This window comes from Gouania willdenowi, chromosome 22 (assembly GCF_900634775.1).
Source record: "Gouania willdenowi chromosome 22, fGouWil2.1, whole genome shotgun sequence".
Classification (NCBI taxonomy): domain Eukaryota; kingdom Metazoa; phylum Chordata; class Actinopteri; order Blenniiformes; family Gobiesocidae; genus Gouania; species Gouania willdenowi.
Genome location: NC_041065.1, coordinates 26,494,383 through 26,518,734, shown reverse-complemented (window position 1 = coordinate 26,518,734; position 24,352 = coordinate 26,494,383). Strand labels below are relative to the sequence as shown.

Genomic DNA, 24,352 nt, shown 5'->3' with positions numbered 1-24,352 from the left:
GAAATTAGCGTCGAAGCAGCTCGTGGGAAAACATGGCGGAGGTCAGGCAGTGTTTTCTAAGGGTGAAACATGTCTTTGGATACTATTTCTGTCAACGGTCGGTCCTGTGGAGCCAGAGCGGACACGGTAAATGTTTGCTGCGGTCTTCTAACGTAGCAGCAGCCTTTGTGTTGGCTGGATCTTCAAACGCCGGAACTGTAGGTTCCCAGGACGGTTTCACAAGTAGTAGGAAAGCTGACCATGGTCTGTTCAACACTAGTAAAGACATTTGCAATCCTCCTTATAACCACGCACATGAACGATATTTAGTCCAAACTCTGACTCAGCATCGGGTCAAAGTTTGGAGGACTTTGTTCAGTGGAAATCTCTGTGTTCAGCACTTTACCTGGAGCCTGTCTGCTCACTCCAGGGCCTATAGTGGCAATGGACCCAGAGCTCAGCCTCTATACAAGTCCAAATCAGGCTACTATGAAGTCCTGGAGGTGTTACCCACCGCCACCCAGTCCCAAATCAAAACCGCCTACTACAAACAGTCGTTCACCTTCCACCCGGACAGGAACCCTGGCAGTGAGGACGCCACCACCCGGTTCTCTGAGATCAGCGAGGCCTACACGGTGCTGGGGAACAAGGGCCTGAGGAAGAAGTATGACCGGGGTCTGCTGAGCCTGTCCGACCTCACTGCTACACCACCCCGATCCTCCTCCAGCAAGGACCCCACAGCTGGATCTACCAAGCAGCACAGAGCACAGTCTGTGGTGGGATCACATGCCCGGGGGGGCGTGTTTGACTTCGACACGTTTTTCAAGTCTCACTATGGAGAACAGCTGCAGAGGCAGAGAGACCTAAAAGCCCAGAGAGAGGAGATGGAGAAGAGGAAAGAGGAGGAACTGAGGGAGAAGAACATGGAGAAGCTGATGGATGTCGGGGTGGCACTGCTGCTGGTGATGGCCTGTGCTTTAGTTTTCACCTTAAAGTAGGAAGAGATGTTGTGATGCTGAACAAAAGCATCGTTCATCCACTACTACTGACCTATAGAGAAGCTTTAATGAACTGTTCTAGGAATGTTTCTGGAAAATCTTGACAAATTAAATAATTTCACTGATTCTTACTGGAAAATATACAAATAAATGGTTTCCCATCTTTATAAAAAAAGTGCTCTACAAATGGTTTGATTTAATATTTAGGCATAAACATAAATTACCAGAGCTTTTTTAATTTATTTATTAAATAGGTTTATTACATTCTTAGTGAACCATATATACAAAAACTAGAGCTGCACGATTATGGCCAAAATGATAATCATGATTATTTTATGACAATTATTTATCATGTTAGGGGAAAATCTGTTTTTATTGTGCTACTTTTGAACAAACAATGTGTACATTTTACAGTGCAAATTTTAGCTTTAAAATGGAATTACAATTAAAAAAAAAAAAACAAAAAAAAAAACAATTACCCCAATCATTTAAAAATCGTACCAAAGGCTAACTGAATAAATGCACTAGTACAGAACCCATATTTTGAATGTAACGATTATGATCATGATTAAAATTTGATTAATTGTGCAGCCCAAGCAAAAGTACATCTTTTTAATCTGTGTGTAACAAATGTAAGTGTTTCCCGATTATTGATGTGTTCAAAGCAGGTAAAATGACCCATTAAAACAAAAAATGAGGCTTCATTTAAAGATTAAAATAACCTTTATTAGTCCCAGAAAGGAGACATTTGCACAGTTTCAGCAGCAGAAAAATAACATAAAATGTTTTTTGTTTTTATTTTTGGGACAAGTTATAAAGGACAGATTATTCATTTGTAGAAGAAAACTTGGCTTCATAAATTCTCTGCATTACATCACAATTTGGAAACACCAGTAGAGCTGTGAAAAGACAAACTATACTTAACAGAAATTCCTCATTAAATTCCTTTGTTAAAAAATATATATATATATATTTATTGATTTAAGACTGTTGAAAGCATGTGATCATCACATGTTGATCACAGAGGAATGTTCAGTGGTGCTCGAGGTGTTTGACTTTCATAAAGTCTGTGAAGCCTGCCTGTGTGGCTTGTTGCCATTTACACATATATATATATATATATATGTGAAGGTAGTGGAGATGGTCTATTTATTAACCATTTATAATTAGGGTTAAAGAGGATAAATCAACAGGTAATGTCATGTAAGCTCGACAAAGAAATGTTAAGATTAAACTTTGTGTGCCTTTGACAATGTTTATTGTACAGACAATATATTGATCCAGAAACAAAGTGAATAAAAGCCTTTCGGGGAAACAAACATGCCTTGGATTACTTTGTTCTTTTTTTTTTGTATATTTATATAATAACAGTGCAGTTTTAAAACACAGAAACAACAGAAAAAACAATGAGATAACAGCAATACAATACAATACACTACTTGTTAATAAATAATGCTAGTGCTTTGATGAATTAGTAAAGTCAGTCATATGTATCAGTGTATTTCTATAAATAAATAGGTTATTAAAGCATAAGATGACACACAGTTATGAAAATTATAAATAAAAGTGGAATAACGTTCTAAAAAAAATCATTTGATCCTGTAAAACTGTTCAGTTCTTTCAGTTATGATGAAATAAAATATGACCCATGTCATGCTAAAAGAAATGTACAGAAATTGATAATACTTAAAGGTCATATTGAACAAACATTGAAAAAAGAAAAGTGTCAAAGAACGGGGTTAAGAGCGTCGTAGAGACGCTGCACGGCCAGCTCCACCATCTCTTTCAGAGAGTCGTCCTCTGGGCTGTCGTTCAGGTAATGCACCGACTAGTGAGAGGAAAACAGTGTTGATCTTTATTTACTGCATCATGTTCATCTTATTTCAGCTGGAAACAAAGCTTCTCACCCTCGTATCTGTTGAAATGTGAACAGTTTTTCCATCCACCGTCACAGAGAAGTTTTTCCCGTCGCTCATGTCCACACATTCCTCTCCAAACATGTCCCTAAACATAGTTAATGGGCCCATGACAAAACAAGAGGATTCTGACTTTTAATGTACTAAGTTAACTAATGTCTGCCCTAGGGCTGGGCAATATATCGCGATTCAAGATATAACCAGTTTTCTATTTTGGCGATATTGAGAATTACAAAAATAAAATTATTTTTACTATTAGTGGGTGAGGGGAGGAGACAATAACAAGTTAATAAATAGACAAATACATGGGGGAAAGGAATGATATATATTTATGTACAAAATAGATATTATAATAAAATTGAGAGGAGAGAGAGAAAAGAAAAAGTTCAACCTGGAACTAGGGCTGGGTGATATCAATAATCGAGTTTTTCATTTTGGCGATATAGAAAGTTACAATATTGCCTATATCAATATTTTTGAAGCTTATTTTGTAAAAAAATACTTGTTTTAGGAGTCGCTGCTTTCGCTACTTCTCAGAACAGCATGAAAAGCACAGTTAGATGGATTTCTGAGTGTGTCTGACACCGACTCCTAACCCAGACCTACCATTAAACAAGCCACTCTAAACAACTCACTCACACGTGCTGTCCCTTAGAGGAGAAAAAGCCAAAAGTGGCACATATTGTGCTGTGTGGCATTTTGCATCAGCAAATTTAACCCAAACTTTATTTGAATTCAAATTATCGAGATGAATATTGTATATTTATATTGAAAAAATATCAAGATATGAGTTTTGGTTCATATCGCTCAGCCCTAGTCTGCTCTGTATATATTGCTATAAAGGCAATAGCTTCAAAGAACTCACTGCAGCATCACTTCTAGTCTGCTTTGGTACACGTCCATTTCCATAACTGAACTCTGGGTCTCCATCACTGTTAGGATGACATGAAAATGACTGAGAAATGCATTTTCTTTCACTTTGTGAGCATAAAAATAGTCAAAAGAAAGCAAAACAGTCCTAAATATTAATAAAAGAAGTCGTAATCTATAATGTGTTGATTCACATCTGACCTTTTTGAGCTTTTGGGTTAGATTGGACTTCGAGGACGACAGTGGTGACAACATCAGCGTACATGTCATTCAGAGGGTTCGATAGCCACTGAAAGTAAAGGTTGAACACACTGGTCAATTTATAATCTCTCAACTTCCCAAAAATACAGTTACTTTACATTTTATGCATAGTTTAGTTTATTCTCGAGATTCCACTGACAGAAAACAGTCAGGGCACACAGAATAAAGTAAAAGTAGTCAAAAAAATACCAAAAGGCCAGGTTAAGATTCCCCCAAATTGAACGTACAAAAAAAACTCTAAAACAAAAACACACAAAATACAAAAAAGACAACAAATGCACAAAAAACATAGAAAAACAAAAATACACACATTTTCTGTAGAAATGCATAAGTCGACTAAAAGTATACACGAAAATGTCTAAAAAAAACCAAAAATACAGAAATACAAAATGACTCCCAAAAACAAAGGCAAAAATATACAAAATTACTCCAAAAAACACAGAAAATTACAGAAATTGCACAAAGGGAAAACAAAAATACACACATTTTCTCCACAAACACATGAGTCAACTACAAGCATACACAAAAACAACAGAAAAAAATGACTAAAATACAGAAATACAAAATGACTCTCAAAAACAAAGACAAAAATATACAAAAATACATCCAAAACAACAACAATAAAGCTCAGATCGGTCTTTATTCTAAGTGCTGACGTGACCATCATATCACGCCAGCACATTTCTGTGGCCCCCACTGTAATAAAAGTTTCCTTATCCCTGTGATCAGACACAATGTGTCTCCTGACCTCCAGCAGCACGATGCCCATCTCGTGCACCAGAGTGATGTTTTTAAAGACCTTCAGGGTGTTCTTCCCGGTTCCTTCCAGCTCCTCCACATCACCTGAGGGAGACAATCAACACAGACTCGACTCAAACGCACACGCAGAACAAACATGGACAGTTTCTAGCAAGATTACAAAGACTAAAGTGACAGTTTGTGATTAATCTAGACAATTAAAAAAAACAACATTCAATTATTATAATGTTTGTAGTGACACATAAATGAAGCTAAAGTAAAGTGGTACCTGTGAGGTTTCTCAGGTTGCACACGAGCACAGAGTACGGTCCTGTGAAGGGAATGACCTGCGACTGTTTGACTGTGCTCATGGTCAGCTCACTGTACGCTGCAACACACACACACACGCACGCACACACACACAGCTTAAGTCTGTGTAAACTCATTCAGATTTAACAATAATCGACAATCTGTTGAAAGGTTTGAAATCAAGAAAATTAAACTGTGGGGTTCTCATCTTGTGGGTTGAGATCAAATAATGGATCATGGACCCTTTTTTTTCCAATGAGATACTTTACATGGTCAAATAACCTAAAATAATATTATTATTATCTAAACCCTGGAGTATGGTGTAGATTATAGGACATCCTCAGGTATCAGGAAAACCTCCGTCATTTGTCAAATTAAAAGGCCTCAGGTTTCAAAATAAAACACAGCATGTGCTCAGGCCGTAAAACTATGAAGGTAGATTTGTGTCTTTATTATTCAATTTAAAAAACAACAACAACTTTTCAAACAAAATAAAAATTATTTCAATCAAAAATAAATATTTTCAATAAAAAAAAAAAAAAATGTCAAAAGAATATTTGAGACCCAAATAATTGTATTTGAACACTTAAAATTTTTATTTAATAATAAAGACACAAATCTACCTCCATATAAAACATGACATGGCGTTTTATTTTGAAGGAACCGGAAGTACATACACATGACGAAGTATGTTGAAAAGAGGGCAGTAATAATAATATTCCATAGCTACCTTCTGTGATGGTAATAAGAAGGTTATATTTTATATTCTTCAAAAAGGATTTAAAAAAAAAAATAATAATAATTCCCTCAGTTTATTTGGAGTTTGTAATTAAATCTGCAGAGTTTGGTTTGTTGTAAAATTGTAATAATTTGTCCTTTTGTACATATTAATAACAAGATTCTTATGTAGGAGAAGTTGTGTGTGCTGACTGGGCCTTACTGGACAGATCAGACGGGTTGAGGATGTGGTAGTTGAAGTTCTTCTTCACCAGTATGCCAGATACCCTTTGGCCCTGAACACACTTCTCATCTGCCAGAGATCCCATTACCTGTACGGAGGATACATGATCCATACGTCATTCTAGCTCCATTGTTAGCATGTTAGCAGAGGTGAAAGTAACTGATTAAAAATACTCATGTTACTGTAACTGAGTTGCTTTTATGGGTACTTGTACTTTTTTGAGTATATTTCTAAATCGGTGATTTTACTTGTACTTAATTACGTTTTAAAATAAGCAAAGTAATTCATTACATTTTTACACCCAACCATTACTGAGTAAATTGTTTTTTGCTTTAAAATGATCAACGATAAATGAAATGACCAGACAACAATCAAATCCAACACATCATAGCCGACCAATCAGATTAAATGTAATGTACTGCACCAAAACAGACACAGTTCATAAATGTATCTATACTTAGAGCATGAGAATTATTTTATTTTTTAAATTTAATTCATTAGTGTTATTTTATTTAAAAATGATTGAACATTTTGACAAACCTTTTATTTTATACAGATGCCTTTGTGGAAAATAAATTAAGTTCCAATTGCGCAGGATTTGGTCTCTTCCTTTTCAAGTTTATACATAAGATGTTTACTGTATGTAAGGGAATCGTGGCAAGATTTATTACCAAAAATAAACGTGGGGGGTGAAAGTAACTAGGAACTTTTACTTTGCGTACTATTTAATTTTTTTTTTTAAATCATTTTATTTTATACAGATGCTTGTGGAAAATAAATGAAGTTTAATTGAGCTACTTGAGTATTTCCTGGATAACTTATTTCTACTTCTACTTGAGTAGGATACATCAGTACTGTTTACACCTGCATGTTAGAGCGTTAGCCTGCTAACCTTGGCCAGTTTCTCTCCTCTGAAGTTGAGCGTGATGGCCTCAGTGTTTCGAGGATTGTGGACTTCGATGTGAACCTGGTCGTTGTCCTCGTACTCTCTGATGAGAGCCGCCTTCAGTCGGGCCATCTCGTTCTGCTCACCGTGGACCAGGATCTGAGAGCGAAAACCACTCAGAATCACAACCAACGCAAAGTGCAGAAAGCAGGCAAAAATAAATAAATAAATAAATCCTTGGTGTCCTTGTCCTACCACGTGTGGTGGTTTGAGGGCCCTGATGAACTCACTGGTCTGCTGATAGTCGGTGTGGGCTGAGAAGGAGATGTAGTCCACGGACATCTTCAGCTGCAGCTTCTGCCCAGACATGGTGGTGATCTCCTCAGGCTCAGACATGATGTGCTGCAAACACACAATATTAATGAATTACTGCAGGTCAAATTAGTCTGCTTAGTTATAAAATATAACAGTAAAAGTTACTCTGGGGTATTGTAACATTTAATGAATGTTTTTGCAGCTCATATCTGGCTTTATATTTATTATTTAGCTGTTCTCCCCTTTTTTTAAACCAATAATTCATACATTATTTATATAATGATATAATATATTAATACCTACTCAATAAACATAATAAAAGGTATATATTGTGATAGAGTATATTATGAATTTAAATATTGCCACTCTATATTTTGTATTATTTAAAAGTCAATAGATATCTGGCTTTACATTTATTATTTAGCTGTTCTCCCCTTTCTTTAATCAACAATAAATATCATATATATATATATATATATATATATATATATATATATATATATATATATAATGATAGAATATATCAATATATACTCAATTTTCAATAAACATAATAAAACTTATACATTGTCATAGAATATCATATACATTTAAATATTGCCACTATATTTTGTATTATTTAAAATTCAATTGATGAAATTTGTGCAGGAGTGTATATTAAATAGTAAAATATTTATATTATGTAGATGTCATGTACATACATGTGTATGTATGAATATATGTATGTATGTAAGTGTGTGTATATGTATATATGTTTGATGGGTATGTACCGGTATACACTGTATATATGAAAATTATCAGAGTTTTGACACACTATTGTGTAGAATATATTGAATGTGTATTGTAGAAATAGTGATATTAGTTTCCTGATTATTTCATGTGATATTATCATATCATAGAGCCTTGTTTTGTTTTTTGTGAAGGAGTAGGTGTGTATAAGCTTTTGGCTGATTAGTTTGACAATTCAGTGTTGATTGTTCTGGGGTTTTTTTGCTTCTGAAAACTAGCAAAATCAATAAATTCATTCATTCATAAATAATCAGCATCAGTAAATAATTCCTCTTTTTTCTCATGATTTCAACCCTGCTTTTTAGTAAAGCTGCAACTCTATTAAACTGTTCTGTATTGATTCTCCATTGTTTCAGCTTGTTTTTTATTATCATTTCCTGGTTTGGTTTGTTTTGCTTGGATAGAATGAGTTGTGTTAATTCATGCTCTGACCTTGGCCAGCGTGCCCTCCACACAGTACCCAGCGATGATGACGCCGTTCCTTTTATCAGTGCACCAGCTCTCAAAGAGCTCTCTGGAGAGTCCGCTCTGCATCATCCCAGGAGATGCCATCACCACGCTGGGGCCGATGTCATCGAAGTGATCCATGCTCTGCAGAGGAGCGTCACAAATGTATGAGACCTTAATGCTACAGGACGTGTGTCAAACTCCAGGCCCAGGGGCCTGAATTCGGCCCTTCAGAGGCTTTAACCCGTCCCTCAGAATGATTTCTGCACTGACTTTTATCGGCGAAAATGAAAAGGAAAGCATTTAAAATTCAATAAAATGTTTTAGCTTAAAACAACGAAAAGAAAAAATGGTTTTAGGTTGTACTTATACACTTTAATAAATGCTTGCACATTGGTTTTTTTTTTTTAAATAGGATTTTTAAACTGAAAGTTCATTAATTTTTCCAACCCAGCCTATTTGGAAATGATTAAAACTATTTGACATGCCTGAAATCAAACTATTCAGGATAAAACTAACTGCAGATCTGAACCCACTCACATTCATTATTTGAGCGTCAAACCCATGGCCTGCTTCCCCAATCCGGCTCATTAAAGGATCCTAAGATTGATTTAGCTTGAACTACTGAAAATTGTAGGGAAAAGAGGAACTGTAGCTAATTGTTACTGTATTTTCTCAACCAATGCTTGGATTTCTCTGGTTCCACCCACTTGAGATCGACTTGGTCCAAATGTGAACTAGTCAGACGTTTACCTTTAGATTGCTGATGTGCTTGAAGACAAAAGGGTTGTTGATGTTTATGGCTTTGCGGATCTTCTCGTTCATGGCGTTGACGTAAGTTTGGTACACAGCCATGCATTTCTTGGCCAGCGATGAAGCGTAATAGATGGGGATGTCGTGGAGCTCGGGGTGATTCTGCCAGTATTCATCTGCAAACAACGCCAGATGTCACGTGACTGAAATGCAATAAATATGGAGCGTTGGCAGATGTAGTCGTTGGCATAGGCGGAGTTTGAGATTCTTGCCGGGGCAGGGGGCAAAAGAAAAATTTGAATTCAATATATAAACCGTCTTGAGATTCGCGCCAACCACAATGTGTGTAACATATACAATAATGCAAAAAATGATTAGTAACATAATAAATTATGTTGACGACAAAAATTTGCGTTGACGTGTCTTTTAATTATGTAAATTTATGATTATATCAGGCCGCTTTCTGCTTAATTTTTGCTGCAGTACCATACATGAACTGCTGGGCGCAGTGTTGTTTTGCCATTTACATTATGAAGAAAAATTGCGCAACAGAAGAAGAACCAAGTCACATGACTCTAGCGCCCAAAAGATTACTTGTATTATTAAAAAATAATTATATATTATGTACATTATACTAAGAATTGTATTTTTTCAAATTAATTTTGGAAAACTGTAACTGCAAACTCCGCCTATGGTCATTAATAATCTAACCCAGAATGAGCAACAGTTCCTGTGCGCGTCCCAGAGCAAAGACAGGGATCAGACAGCGCCCCTCCCTGTTGACGATGTCGTGGACCGTGTTGCAGAAACGAGCTTCGCGCTCCTCTCGCTTCTCGTGAATGTGAGTGCCGTAGGTCGATTCCTGCGAAAATATTCAACCACAGCATAACTGAGACCATAATCGTGTACGCGTTTGATATTTTTAACCAGTAAATGTAGTCTTCATCTGTCTCACTATGATCAGGATGTCCGGCTTCACGCTCGGGATCTCAGCTGCCATCAGATGTCTGTCCTCCTGTCGGGAGAAGTCTCCCGTGTACAGCAGCTTTGTAGAAACAAAACAAAACAAAACAAAACAACCACCCATGAACCACCATGTTCACTCTGCACGCCATCATCACTTTGTACCTTTACTCCAGCTATTTCAATCATGAACATGGCAGCTCCGAGGACGTGACCCGCGTGGTAACACCAAAACTTGATCCCGGCCACTTCCTTCACCTCGTGGAAATTTATGGTCTCGATTTTGTCCATGCTCTCCTCCAGGTCCGTCTCAGTGTACAGCATGTCATCCGCGGAGATGTTGCTGCAATTGAGACATCCAAAAAAAAAACCTCAGCCTTTCCATGAAATTAGCATCTTTCTGCAAGTCTGTGTTTCTACCTGACTTTGACGTAGTCTGACAGCAGCCAGCGGTAGATCGCTTTGGTGGCGTGAGTCATGAATGTTCTTCCTTTGAAGCTGGTCTTCTGGAGGAACCAGGGTAGAGCTCCACAGTGATCTAAGTGGAAACTGATATGGACGCATGTTTTAGTTTAGTTTAGTTTATTATTGCATGTACAGTCCTTTTTTACAATAAAAGGAGCAGCTTTATCTTTTGCGGCTAATTTCCAGCTGTAGTCCCTGGCAAAGTCAAAGTCAGCAAATGTATAATTAAAATGCAATAAATTACATTACATTTAGCTAGAATATTTGCATTTCCTGAAGAAAATGCAAGTGACGATACAGCTGCTGGCCTGCGTCGCATTGCAGTACCTTAGCATTACCTTAGCATTAGCTAGCAATAGCATTAGCTAGTATTAGCATAACATTAGCATTAATTTACCATTAGCATAACAATAGCTAGCTTTAACAATAACCAAGCGTTAGCCATAAACCTAGCATTAGTATTAGCATTAGTATTAGCCTAGCATTAGCACTAACCTAGCGATTCGATTAGCTTAGCTTTAACACTAACCTAGCATTAACAATAGCATTAGCTTAATATTAGCATTTAGATAGCATTAGCAGTAACCTAACATTAACAATAGAATTACTTTAATATTAGCTTTGAAGTAGCATTAAGAGTAGCCTAGCAATAGCATTAACTTGACATTAACATTAACCTAGCAAGAGCATTAATATAGCATTAACATAACATAGCATTAGCACCATTTCTTTAAAGTGGCAGGTCATGCTGAATCAGGCTCTGCATAGTTTATGTTTCAAGGTATAAAACCATCTAAAAAGTCCTTTTAATGTGTTTTTTTTTTTTTGCTTTTTGTTTTCTTTTTTTAAAGATACACATATTTAGTTTGTTGGTATTACATTAAACACATTTTTTGTTATATACACTTCTACTGCCCTGACAAACAGGAATGAGTGGGTCTGAAAATGAATAGATGGATACACTTCTACTACAGGTACCCTTTAAGTAAAACCAATAGAAACATAAAATAACTCGCTGACACTGATGCACAGAAAATGAAGTTAAAGCGTCAGATGGAGGAGGAGGAACTGGGACTCACTGACTGATGAGCAGCAAGTCAATCTCAGCCGGGTCGATCAGGTCAATGTAAGGGAGAGCATCCATTCCCTCCAATCCTGGGTGGATCCCACAGTCCAGCTGCCAAAACACACACACACACACACACACACACACACACACACACACACACACACACACACACACACACACACACACACACACACACACACACACACACACACACACACACACACACACACACACACACACACACGTTTTTACTAGGAAAACTCAATATGTATCAATACTGATTTCTGAAATAAAGACATTGACATGAGATCACGCACGGCCTTAAAACATCACTGATAATAAAATAATAAATAATTAACAGCATCGGAACGTGGAAAAAATATTTGCGAGGAGATAAAAACAAATTTAACAATTGTTGTAAATATATCAAAATTTATTTATTTATTCTGTTCATTTCCGACATGGTTGCATTCACAGAAATTCATTTGACATTCAGAGCACATCATCGGTTTTTTTTTTTTTTTGTCCTTTTGCATGCCGGAAAGGGCGACGGAAAAAAGCATTATGCTTATCCAGATCCGTCCCCTGATTTGAACACAGATAATTTTACATCCAACTTTCGTTTCAGAAAATGTTCTGTTCTTACCATAATCTTTCTCCCTTTGAACTCCAAGATGATGCATGACCTTCCAACCTCCTGGCCAGCTCCTCTGCAACACAGCAAAACATTATTCAGTATCAGTGCACATAGTCGGAGCAGCATCAGTGACGTTGGAGAGGAACAACTCCCTTTTCCTTCTCTTCATTTTTACTTATTTTTAATGATGCCATTTATTTATCTCATATCTCTCTACATCTTTTCTCCTTCTAATATTAATAGAAAACTAAGATCATTACTTACTTATTCATCTTTTTTGTGCCAATTATCAAATCAGTATGCCTCTGTATATATCCAAGCCCATTTCATTGAGTACGGAATTGTGTCAGTGATGCTATAAAAAAAAAAGTACACTAATAATAATTGTGCCCACCCATGCCTTTTACATGCCCCCTAAAGACCTAAAATGTGGCGATGGGTCTGACACTTTGTACTATACTGTGTAGATATTGGCTCGCTGTGTTGCTAAATTTAAAAAAAAGGAAAGAAAAAAAGAAAAGGAAAATCACACACCTGTGTTTAAATTTCAACAAAATGTGTCAAAAAAAAAAAAAATATGAAAAAATGTAATCTTTATTTATTTAAATAAAAAAAAAATGGTAAAACTGATTGTGATTATTGTTCTTCTAAACTCATTGGGAAAAACAAAAAATGTAATCACAATTTTTTTGAACAGCAATGATTAAGTAATAATAAAGTAAATATTGTTGTTTTTCATGACGTCACGCCCCATCCTAGGGCCAGGGGGCGCGCCCCACCGTTTGAAAACAACTGATACATTACATTTTTTTTTATTTATTTATTTTGCAAATCGTAGTATTATATAATTTATTTGTAATTAGTGCACTTAAATCTATTGTTATTAAATGCTTCATGAGCGTATATTTGATTATTTGTGGTGGATAAGACCGTAGACAGGTGTACTCACAATGGACGGATGTGCAGCTGGTCGCTCTCCTCAGCCGGAACCATCGCGTCTACTTTGCGTTTTGCACTCATTAATAAATTAAACAGCTTTCTGAGTGTGAATGAATAGGTTGACCTTCTCGAATTTTAAAGAATTAATGAATGAATAAAATAGAGGGGCGGCTTCAGTCGACCAACACTTCCGGTGAATTCGTCAAAATACGTCCGACGAGAATCGAGAGCGCTGAGAAAAGTTCCGAGGCGAAGGTTTTTGCAGAATATTTGCATTTTCCTATAAGAATACAGCGATTATAAAATCTTATATGCCTAAAGAACTGCGTATCTATGTATTTAAAGTACACAACACTGAGGATTTTGGCTTTATTTTGAAACTTGAAGTAGTTTTATCGCTCCGTGCTGCTTCCCCTTTAAGTCCAGTTGGGTGTGGGCTGCTAAACTCACACAGAAACCCAACAGACAAAGTGAAGGTGGAATTAAAGAAAGTCTGTGCACAAAATAACTTGAAATGGTCCTTTAAGCTGTCATTAAACACACAGGCGAGCTGTGGGTAAGTGAGCCCTGAATATATACTGTTTTTAGGACTCTGTTTCACTTCTTGGTTGTTGAACTTTCAATATAAAAGCGTAGCATAAGGATGTATTTTATTCACACTTGAGTTGAAATGATGAAGTCTGTTAAATTATGATTAACTAATTGAACATGTAATGTTATAATTCCGTGGTTTTATTCTTGAAAACAGTCGACGAAGTTTAACCACGTTTGCTGTTTTGGATAATTTGGTTTGGAGACTATTTAGTGCCTCGTGTGAGTTCCTGGGTTGTTGTATGCTGTTGCTATGGCAACCTAAACATGAACCTGCCTTAGAATGAATTACTAGTTCCAGAGGTTTCCTGATAGTTGTGTTGCATATTATTGCAAGTGATGGTCATAGTTTAAACTTTAAGGCACCTGTGTCAAACTCAAGGCCCGGGGGCCAAATCCGGCCCAACCAGGGGTACGTGTACCCCAGGTTGACATTTTCAAGCTATTAACAACATGTAAATAAAACAAGAAAGGTTGCTAAATTGGAATGACAAAGGGGTTCTCCTAATCTGAAGAGAGGCCTCGGGGGGTACATGAGACAATAAAGGTTGGGAAACACTGCTTTAGAGCATCACATTCAGCCCGCAGTTGTAGATTTCTCCAAAGTAATACACAAATTCAATTAAACACCACAGTATGAGCAGGGCTTACATTTTCCCCATGATTTTATCACAGGGTGGCAATGATTTTTAATCTGAAACTGTTAAAATAACTCAATTTTTATCAAATCCTGCAAATTTCTTCCAATTATTCTACAAAATGTCCTGAAATTACATAGAAATTGGCCATGAAATCAAATTAATTTAAAAGTAAAGATCCTGCAGGGACTGATATTTGTCACGATATATAGTGTGTGTTATAATTTATTATGAACAATTATTGAACTGCTCTGTATTTGGCCCTTGAACTAAAATGAGTTTGACACCCCTGATTTGAGGGGAAATTGTGTTTCTCAGCTTGCTTAACAGGGTTGTATTGACCTTTAGCAAACATGGGCGACTGGCGGCCCTCGCTCTCATTTTCTGTGGCCCCTAAAGTGAATGCACACTTTAGAAAAACATCTTCAAAAATACACAAAATGTCAAAAAAAATGACCACAAAACACACATCGTGACAACAAAAATGACTCAGAAAACTGTGCAGATTCAAGCAAATGCCAGGAAAATACCATAAAATGAACCCGAATACTGTCAAATAAATACAACTGTTGATCATTTATATTTTTATAAAAAATAAAAATCACGTTTGTGGAAAATCTTTACATGCTACTTTAACCACACATGTTTATTGTCTATTCAACCAATAAAAAAACTTATATTTGTGGTAGTTACCAGTAAAGCATTCATTACTCACGTTGAATGTGGAATCCTGGTGCTTGAACAAACTATCATGCTGTGTTTGTTCATCTGTGTGTCCTTGTCCATGCAGGTTCCTGGAGGCTGGAGGCCGGATGCGGTCGTCATGGTGAAGGATGTTCCGAAAAGTGAAAAAGCGCCACAGCAGCAGTAGCTCCCAAAGCAGTGAGATCAGCACCAAAAGCAAATCTGTGGACTCCAGTCTAGGAGGACTCTCCAGGTCGAGCACCGTTGCCAGCCTCGACACAGATTCTACCAAAAGCTCAGGTCTGTAGTTTGAATCCCCCTAGGGATGTAACGATTAATCGTAAGGTAGTTAAAAATCGATTCATAGGTATCACGGTTCATATCAATTTTCTGAAAATTGAATCGCAGTACTTTTTTTAAACAGTAGAGGGCGCTATATATTTATCCTTCTCTTGTCCAAATGCTGAAGCGGCGGGCGGAATCTGCTACTACTTTCTTTCTGGCTGCCTTCTACTCTTAAACATGTTCATAAATGATTCCTTACCCCTTTAGCACCGAAAGAATATCTGTAATATTACGTGAATATCTGTAAAAGTCACGTTTTTCTATTAGCTCTGTCTGCTAGCATAGTATCTCTTCTTCACTGCACAGAATTGCTGCATCCCAACCGAACACTGGGTTACCAGCGCCCTCTGCTGGTCCAAACAAATATCTGTCGTAAATACAGTGCAGACTGGTTTTTTTAAAGTCCAATTGTTAAGGCACAAAATACATTTTCAGTTGCACTTTTAAAAAGAAAAAGAACTATTTTGCATTGTTTACTATAGAACCAGAATTTAAATTAATAGGCTTCTTCTTCATTTGTATTATTCATTTATGTATTTCATTCAAGATTTATTTTTAGTTAAATTGCATTGTTTTGAATAGTTTATCAAGGGATTCTTTTCCCAAAAAAAATAAAGGAATATTTTTCAATCATCATTTGTCTACAGTCTCATTTTGTAAAATAAATTGTGAGAGAATTGTATCGTGAACCCAGTATCGTGAATCGAATCGTATCGGGAGTTTAGTGAATCGTTACAATCCCTAAATCCCCCCCATCATCATCATCATCATCACCACTATCTTCTCTAACAGTCTGCGTCCCAGTAGGAAACAGCGCGACAGAGACGTGTGCAGAGTTCCGGGTCAAGTATGTTGGATCCATTGAGAAGTTACACTTTGACATGAGCAAGACTCTGGAGGAACCTTTGGACCTGATTAATTACATCGACGACGCTCAGGTGAGAAGCCGAAAGATTCAAACATCATAACCGATGCTATATTAGCATCGGTTATGCTAACTCATGCAATTAAAAGATGCTCTCACACCCAGTATTAATCATTTGGATTGTTTGATTTAGAGATTATTCCGTGTCTGTTGTTGTCAGTTCTTTGGTTAAAGGCCACACACTGTTAGACAGCAATGCTACTACTGTACCTCACAGAGAGATTTAAGTGTCAAGAATTAATGATAAATAATTAAAAAAAAAAAAAAGACACTAATCAGTAGTGATTCCATTTGAGAATAAAATACAAAACCAATCAGTAATTATAAACAATATATGAATACACAACATCACGTTGTTTGGAGAATATCTTTAATTATTTTTATGTATTTATTAACACAAAAAGGTTGTACAAAAAAAAAAAAAAAAAAATACATTTTGTGAAAATCAAGTTTGTATGTGGTTAATAAAACAAGATATAATAAAACATAAATGCACAAAATGGATTTGGATGAAGTCAATCTTATTTGAACCCACCCCAGTGTCAAAAAAAGACATTTGAGAATAAAATAATTACATTTAATATATAAACAAACTTCAGCTAAATCTCCTCTTTGCAGATATCAGTAGTTACATTTTCAAACTGATCCAGGATCAGTATATTGTTCCGGATTGCTTCCAAAATGTAATGGAAACAGTGTAAGGTCTATCTTTGGGTACAGTTTTGTCAAAATCCGTGAAGTCCATTTGATGTAATTCTCCTAACCGTCAAACAAACAAAACAAAGCGCTCGTTCAGCATGTGTCAAAAGCTGCAGATGGAATGACAAACACTTGAACTTTTTTTTGTAGGTTAGTGTTGGAACTCTTCTCAAACCACATTTGACAGCCATTAATCCACAAACAACAGTAGAAATGACTTTCAAAGATGGTGGACATTCCACATGGTTTTTTAACTGTCAAACCTGGATCAGGATCCAGATCTTCACCAAACTGTATCTCGTGATAGAAGTACAAAATTCAACCTGCTGCCAAATCCACATTCTGGATCGGATCCGTACGAAACTTGACATTTTGATAGAGGTCACAACCCAACATCAAATCCACCAAATTTGAATGAAATGAAAACTTATTTTAACTATATAGGAATTTTTGAAATTCGTAAATGGACTTTCCAATGTTAATTTAAAAAAATCGATGAGTCGGCAATCTGGATTGGATCCGGATCATGATTTGTCAGATGTTACATGTCATAGCCTTACATCATCCTGCAAAAATCTTGAATAAATTGATGAAGATCTGACAGAGATATGAATTTTAGATAGAGAATTTAGCGATTTTTGACATTTTTGTGACCTTGATCTTGAACCTACCTTCACCAACATTGAATGGTCTCATCTGTGCCCAAAACCCAAATCACAGGAAAAAATTGAAGTGGATTCGTAAAAATATGAGGACACTATTGTGTACACAAACATATATGACGACCCTTTCGAAAACTGTTTTCGAAAGTAATAAATAAACACTAGTGAAAATATGATATACAAGGTGGAGGTAGTAAATATTACAGATATTCATCTTATTTTCACAGCAAGAAGGAAAGCTGCCCTTTGTTCCTGGAGATGAGGAGATGGTTCTGGGAGTGTCCAAGTATGGAGTCAAAGTGGCTTCACTGGACCAATGTGTGAGTCATCATAGAAAAGTGCAAAATTGTAGAAAATATACATGTGTTTTAGGAGTGTGTATTGCCTGGCATCTGGCGATACGATTCATATCACGATACGATGCATCCCGATATTAAAGTATAAGGCGATTATTGCAAATTTTTTTTTATTATATATATGACTTAAACAACTAATCTGTAAATGTGTTCACCTTCATGAGTACATTATGTATGAAATATATTTTATTGGCATATTTTACACTCAAAACACTGGCTTTAACATACCATGTGCCAACAAGTTAAAATAAAAAAATAACATACAATCTGCCTGTCGCTTGTAAACCAACTTTGACTTTAGTGCAACTTAATACTTTATTTTTAGATTGTATTGAAAAACATGGTCAACATGCCCAGTTTTCAGCACTTCTTTGTGCAGTTACAATGTTTCCTGCAGTGAAAAAAAAAAAAATAAAGGTAAAAAAAAAAAACAAAACACGATATGGATGCATTTTGAATCGATCCAAGAATCGCGCGACGTAATATTGCGAAATATCACTGAATTAATTTTTTTCAACACCCCTAATGCGTTTCATTGATTTTTTCCCCTGAATCCCAAACACTTGTTGGTGTATTTTTCCTGCTGTGCTTTCCATGTTGATGATTAGGAGTGTGACGATATCTCGATATGGTGATATATCACTTTTTTTTTTTTTTCTTCGCACGATCGATTATCGATATGCTCCCGCTAAGTATCGATTTTTTTAATTTATTTTTTTAAAATCCTTTTTTGCTTTTTCACTAAAATGTGCAGGTACATCTTCACAGAAATGTCACTGTTTGTTGAAGAAACCAATATATAGTTTACTGGAATATTGCCCTATACTGGTGTCACTGGTAAGAAAGACCCTATTTTTTGTTTACAGAAAGCACTATTGGAGATACTTATACGTTTACATTGGTATGTTGACACTTATTTACAGAAATGTTTCACTAAAATATTGTCACTGTTCATAGGACACTTTTTCAATTTATTGTCTTTCAGATATAAAATAAAAATTGTATTTTTTCACTTAATCTTTTTTTTTTTTCTTATGTCATAGATTATTGTACATTGATTTCTGACCAATATATTGATAATCGCAGTATCGTGAGATAATCGTAATCGTGAGCAATTGTATCGTGTATCGTATCGTATGGCGAGGTACCCAGAGGTTCCCACCCCTGTTGATGGTACACTTTTATCCTCCTGACTGAGAGCAGGACGTGCTGCATCGCCACCCTCTCTACCTGATCGTACGGATGTTGTGTTACGATGACGGTCTCGGGGCGGGAAAGAACCTCCTGGCTCTGAAAACCACCAACACCCAGCAGGACCAGTGCAGCATCTGGGTTTACCAGTGCAGCAGCTCCGTGAGTCCAAAGCTTTGTTGGTTCAGAACTGGAAAAGCTTCCGTTTGCTAAACTATTTTCACTTTCCTGCACAGGAACAGGCTCAGTCCATCTGCAAAGTGCTGTCGGCTTCCTTTGACTGCGCCCTCACGTCAGAAAAGGTCTAAAAATATCGTTTCAAACTCAAGGCCCGAGGACCAAGTTCGGCCCCACCAGAGCATCTCGTCCGGCCCACAGGAAGTTGCAGTACTACATTATTTACAGTAATATTAAATCTTCATTATTTTTTAAAAACCTGGAAAATTCTCCCACAGAACTGTGGCTAATTTAGAAGAAAATTTGTTGCAAAGTCAAGGAATTTTCACCAAATACTTAACATTCAGGATTTTGTTTGAATTTGTGCTATTTTCTTCACAAAAACATGGATTTTTCTGGTCTGGCCCATTTCAGGTCAAACTGGGTTCTATGTGGCCCTTGAGTTTGACACGTTTGATCTAAAAAACTATTGGCAAATCATCATGAATTCTAAAAAGAGAGCAACTTTACATCTCTTTAGCTTCTTTTGTGCAGGAAAACACAAAGAAACGTGTAAAATGAAGGTACGATCGTCCACTCATCATCCTGATGGACTTAGATTATTAACATGATCTGTTTCCTTTTTTTGGGGGGGGGGGGGGTCTTTAGGAAGGAGAGACACAGTTTAATCAAAGAAGGACAGAAACAGTGCATTATTAACTCCGTTCAATCCACTGTCTCACACATGAAGCCTGTGCGGTTAAAACAGATGTTTTGCACAAAAAAAAACAAAAACACGACACATCTGTGAACTGAAGTCACATCATGGGAGATGTTAGAGAACTGACACGGTACGCAGACTTTACTGACGGTTTTCACCTTTAAAGAAGTTATTTTACGCTCGTCGTGTGTTTAACTGGTACCACACATTTCAGCTTTCACTCTGGGATTTGTTTTTTTTTTTTGGAATCACTTTTTGAATTTAAACATTCTCAAAATGCTGATGAATTGTGTGTTTGTGCTCAGATAGGTCAATTTTGACAGGAAGTCACACACGGGTGGGAATTTGTTTACAGCTGTACTATACCTAACTTCACCTTATACATGATAATAATGAACGACACAGAAAACAGTGTTAAATGTGATAATAATAATAGACTTCTTATTTTTACTGTGATTTTCTCAAAGTGTGTGTTAAAGTGTGAAAATGAACTGTTTGGTACAACTCGGCTGTGTGTGTGTGTCATTATTCCTTTTATATTTATTACAGGTTTTTTTTTATTAATTTCTTTTTATTTTGAAGGTTAAGAATAGATGAGTATGAGTAAACATATGGAAAAAATTACAGAAATCTCTCTCTACATATATATAAATATATATAAAAGCCAATTTCAAAATAATACATATAACACAATCAATAAGGGATAGGAAGAAGCCTTTAACAAAACAAACGCAAAATCCAATAAAATAAACTAAATTACCAGAACAATATTAATCAATACTTTATTTGAGCTATTGAGAAAAAAATGAAGTAAAACAAAAAAGAACAAAATGAACAGGTGCCATTAAAACATCCCCATTAGTTTAATAATAGTATTTATAGCATATAAACAGTAAGATTAAATAGAACTAAGTCAAATATGATGTTAAATATGACTGTAAAACAGATGTTTTAGTTCTGACATACTTGGACATATCTATACAAAAGACAATTTATTGTGAATTATTCATAATAATCATATTCTGTTTATTTACTAATTAAAAGGCTTTTGGGAAACAGTCATTTTGACCTAAAACCTATAAATATATTAGGGCTGTAATGATTGGTTTGTATGAATAAAGAACGATCTTCATCAGAGGGAGACACTAGTACAGCAACAATATCACCGCGGGGGCCACAAAAATGTGATTGTATCTTATCCAAGGGGCCACATTATAAACATTCATGTCAGCATTCAGAATAATGACAGATCTGAGCATTAATACAGGAACAAACAAAGGTTTTAGTCTGTTTTTCTAATATTTTTAATTTTTTTTTGGAATTTTGGGTCGTTTTGTCATCAATTTGTGTATATTTCTGTTAATTTGTGTGTTCCAGAGTCTTTGTGTATTTTTATTGTCATTTTCTGTATTTCTGCCGTCTTTTGTGTGTTTCCGAAGTCATTGTCTATTTCTGTCGTCATTTTGAAATGTTTTTGTTATTTAATTAATGCATTTTTGGAGTCATTGTTATTTTACGTGCTTTTGTTGTCCATTCGTGTTTTATGCTTTGACTTTTGGGGGGCTGCACAAAATTAGACCACAGTATTACATTTATTCATTTTTGTTGTGTGTTTTTGGGGTCATTTTGCTGTTTCTAGTGTATATTCTACTATTTTGAATGTTTTTGGGGTCATCCTTGTGTCTTTTTGTTCAATTCTTAATTATTTATTTGTAGTCGGATCAGGCTTTGTTTTTGCAATACATTTTGTATATATATTCTTTTGTCATTTTGTGTGGGTTTTGTGTACTTTTGCTGTTTCTAGTTTATATTCTATCATTTTGTGTCTTTTTGTTGTAGTTTTGTGTAATCTTGTTTTTGGAGGTTTTTTTTTCTGTCTATTTTTTGGCAATTTGGTGTGTTTTCGGAGTCATTTTGTGCGTTTACTTTCAAGGCTGCACAAAACTAGACAGAGGGCCAAATGTGGTTCCCAGTTGCCCATGTCTGCACTCGTATATCAGTCACCTATTTACGTCATTAATACGTAAATAACTCCTAAAAACGGAATAAACCAAAGCAGCCTGGTGTTATTTTATGTTTTTATTCTTCCAGTTTTATTTCCCCACTCACTTTACATAACAGAGGTTAAAGGTCAATGTAGTGAATCACTGACAAGAAATGACTTCAGTTTCTTCTTTTTTTGACGTAAGCACGAGTTTACTGTTAAAATATCACACACACACACGTCTCCCCAGTGCATTAACAGACATTTACCAGCGTGGGTCAACTTTGCTCCTCTTTCTTCTACACTTAAATAACGACAAAAAAACAAAGATTATGTACAGGAATAGATTAATTCATCTTCCAGTGAGTTTTGTACAATGAAGATCAGCTACAATTCACATGCGTCTCCTCTGATGGAAGGCTCTGGTTTCAGCTTCAAAGTCTAATATGAACAAAATGACAAAAGTTGCTCTGCAACTACAAAATGGATGTTTATTTTTACAAAACGTGAGATAAACTCTTCTCTCTCTATGACAGCATGGCCACAGACGCACTAACTGATTCAGTGAAGCTGTGGTTTGTCTGTCAGTAATAATCTGCCTGTCGGTGAGTTTTTAAAGGCAAAAAAGGAACCAACTAATAAAGTCACAGCACTGAATTGTAACATTCATACGCTCTCCATGAATTCACACAAACACACAGGCTTCCTATTCCTCTAATAAGGCATATGATTGGCTGGGACACAGGAAATAGAGTGTGGAATGAACACCAGTCACTATTAAAGGTGTGTGTAGAAATGCTACAGCTTTGTCACTTCTAAACTGCTGCATTTTCCAGGTTTTTTTCTTTTTCTATAGCACCATCTGAGTTTTCTAAAAAAAAAAAGGCTCCACACGGGGGCGCTACTACAGAAAACACTCATGCACACTATGGAATGTAAGCATGTTGATAAAAGTTCACATTTAAAGTTATGTGATCGACTGAAGCGAAGCAAAAAAAAAAAACAAAAAGAAATGAACACTGGATGGACCTTCGTGATGCTGCCTGAAGTTGAAAATGAGCATAAAGATGAGGAAAAAAGTGCATTTATTACATCAGCTCTTCAACTACAATGGCTAAATTCTAGAGTCTGTGTCAGGAACAGTAACAGACAGCGTTAAACAGCACACAGAGTCTTTGATTTGTTGTCATATTAAGTTGCACATTTAACGTCACATTTGACTAGGGCTACATTTGGACAGATCTGAGGAAGACGACGTGGATACGGGAGTTTTCAGTCGGCGATGAAGTGCACGAAGGTCACGGGGAAAGCTCCTCTTCTCATCGGGTCGCCTTCGATGTGGCCGAGCTGTGAGGAAATAAAAAGCATGGTTTCAAACGATAATGACTGAAATGACTAAAGTACATTTACACAACAACAGTTCCTGCTAACACAAGTCGTAAAGAGGGTGTGATCACCACTAATTTTAAAACACACACATGATGTGTTGGCATGTGTGTGTTTCATTCTACTTACATGTAAAGTTGCACTCATTTTACTTTGTTTTTTTTTTTTTTTTTTTAAGTAAAAAACTAAAGGATAACAACTTAGAAAGTTTCATTTAAAACAACATTTGTACAAATCTACAACAACGTATTAGGGCCACATTAAAATAACAAAGAATCTGGGCACTACGAGATTACAGTCATAATATTTTGAGATTAAAGTCGTAATATTTTGAGAATAAAGTCGTCATTTTATGAGAAAAAAGTTGCATCTTCATAACATCGTAATTTTATGAGATTAAAGTCGTAATATTACAAGATTAAAGTCATAATATTTTTAGAATAAACTCGTAATTCTATGAGAAAAAAGTTGCATCTTAATGGAATCATAATTTTATGAGATTAAAGTTGTAATATTTCAAGATTAAAGTTATAATATTTTGAGAATAAAGTTGTAATATTTTGAGAATAAACTCGTAATTCTATGAGAAAAAAGTTGTATGCTAATAAAATCATAATTTTATGAGATTAATGTCAATATTTCAAGATTAAAGTTGTAATATCTTGAGAATAAAATTGTAATTTTCTGAGAAAAAAGTTGTGTCTTAAAAACATCGTAAT

General features: G+C 35.8%; 4 protein-coding genes across 8 annotated transcripts in view; 2 read left to right on the top strand and 2 right to left on the bottom strand.

Annotated features, from left to right (window-relative positions):
• The first annotated feature begins 4 nt into the window (after window positions 1–4).
• Window positions 5–2,296, top strand: LOC114455913 (dnaJ homolog subfamily C member 30, mitochondrial-like). Its single transcript, XM_028437221.1, has one exon. The coding sequence runs from the start codon at window positions 33–35 to the stop codon at window positions 975–977; it is 945 nt and encodes a 314-aa protein (XP_028293022.1). The 5' UTR covers window positions 5–32; the 3' UTR covers window positions 978–2,296.
• On the bottom strand, window positions 2,005–13,491 carry LOC114455912 (cleavage and polyadenylation specificity factor subunit 3). The gene is made up of 18 exons (XM_028437220.1): window positions 13,306–13,491; window positions 12,366–12,429; window positions 11,730–11,827; window positions 10,606–10,734; window positions 10,351–10,528; window positions 10,178–10,267; window positions 9,934–10,084; window positions 9,223–9,398; window positions 8,455–8,613; window positions 7,174–7,320; window positions 6,925–7,077; window positions 6,012–6,120; window positions 5,052–5,150; window positions 4,773–4,867; window positions 3,965–4,052; window positions 3,759–3,825; window positions 2,885–2,981; window positions 2,005–2,805 (listed from the first exon to the last, which is right to left on the bottom strand). Exons 1-18 carry the CDS (start codon window positions 13,374–13,376, stop codon window positions 2,704–2,706), a joined length of 2,073 nt encoding a protein of 690 aa, XP_028293021.1. The 5' UTR covers window positions 13,377–13,491; the 3' UTR covers window positions 2,005–2,703.
• A 223-nt stretch (window positions 13,492–13,714) lies between these two features.
• On the top strand, window positions 13,715–20,771 carry itgb1bp1 (integrin beta 1 binding protein 1). 3 transcript variants are annotated; one of them, XM_028437224.1, is made up of 6 exons: window positions 13,715–13,851; window positions 15,315–15,508; window positions 16,361–16,491; window positions 18,067–18,159; window positions 19,399–19,548; window positions 19,623–20,771. In XM_028437224.1, exons 2-6 carry the CDS (start codon window positions 15,358–15,360, stop codon window positions 19,692–19,694), a joined length of 597 nt encoding a protein of 198 aa, XP_028293025.1. In that variant the 5' UTR covers window positions 13,715–13,851; window positions 15,315–15,357; the 3' UTR covers window positions 19,695–20,771. The 3 variants fall into 3 exon arrangements, with proteins under 3 accessions (XP_028293025.1, XP_028293024.1, XP_028293023.1); XM_028437223.1 differs by having other exon boundaries at window positions 16,358–16,491; XM_028437222.1 differs by having other exon boundaries at window positions 16,346–16,491.
• A 1,806-nt stretch (window positions 20,772–22,577) lies between these two features.
• Window positions 22,578–24,352, bottom strand: part of asap2a (ArfGAP with SH3 domain, ankyrin repeat and PH domain 2a) — a 62,496-nt gene continuing 60,721 nt past the window's right edge. For all 3 annotated transcript variants that reach the window (XM_028437216.1, XM_028437217.1, XM_028437218.1), the window contains one exon: window positions 22,578–23,594. In XM_028437216.1, coding sequence (XP_028293017.1) covers window positions 23,520–23,594 — 75 coding nt within the window. In that variant the 3' untranslated portion in view covers window positions 22,578–23,519. The remainder of the gene's footprint in view (window positions 23,595–24,352) is intronic.

What these genes read in the sequence shown, in the direction of transcription:
- LOC114455913 (XM_028437221.1), top strand. Translation starts at nt 33, where the DNA reads ATGGCGGAGGTCAGGCAGTGTTTTCTAAGGGTGAAACATGTCTTTGGA.
- LOC114455912 (XM_028437220.1), bottom strand. Translation starts at nt 13,376, where the DNA reads ATGAGTGCAAAACGCAAAGTAGACGCGATGGTTCCGGCTGAGGAGAGC. An exon ending in TGGAGGGCACGCTGGCCAAG is followed by an intron (nt 7,321 to 8,454) that starts GTCAGAGCATGA and finishes GTGTGTTTGCAG; the next exon opens with CACATCATGTCTGAGCCTGA. An exon ending in CAACCCGTCTGATCTGTCCA is followed by an intron (nt 5,151 to 6,011) that starts GTAAGGCCCAGT and finishes TGTGTGTTGCAG; the next exon opens with CGTACAGTGAGCTGACCATG.
- itgb1bp1 (XM_028437222.1), top strand. Translation starts at nt 15,358, where the DNA reads ATGTTCCGAAAAGTGAAAAAGCGCCACAGCAGCAGTAGCTCCCAAAGC. An exon ending in ATTACATCGACGACGCTCAG is followed by an intron (nt 16,492 to 18,066) that starts GTGAGAAGCCGA and finishes TTATTTTCACAG; the next exon opens with CAAGAAGGAAAGCTGCCCTT. An exon ending in TGGCTTCACTGGACCAATGT is followed by an intron (nt 18,160 to 19,398) that starts GTGAGTCATCAT and finishes GACTGAGAGCAG; the next exon opens with GACGTGCTGCATCGCCACCC.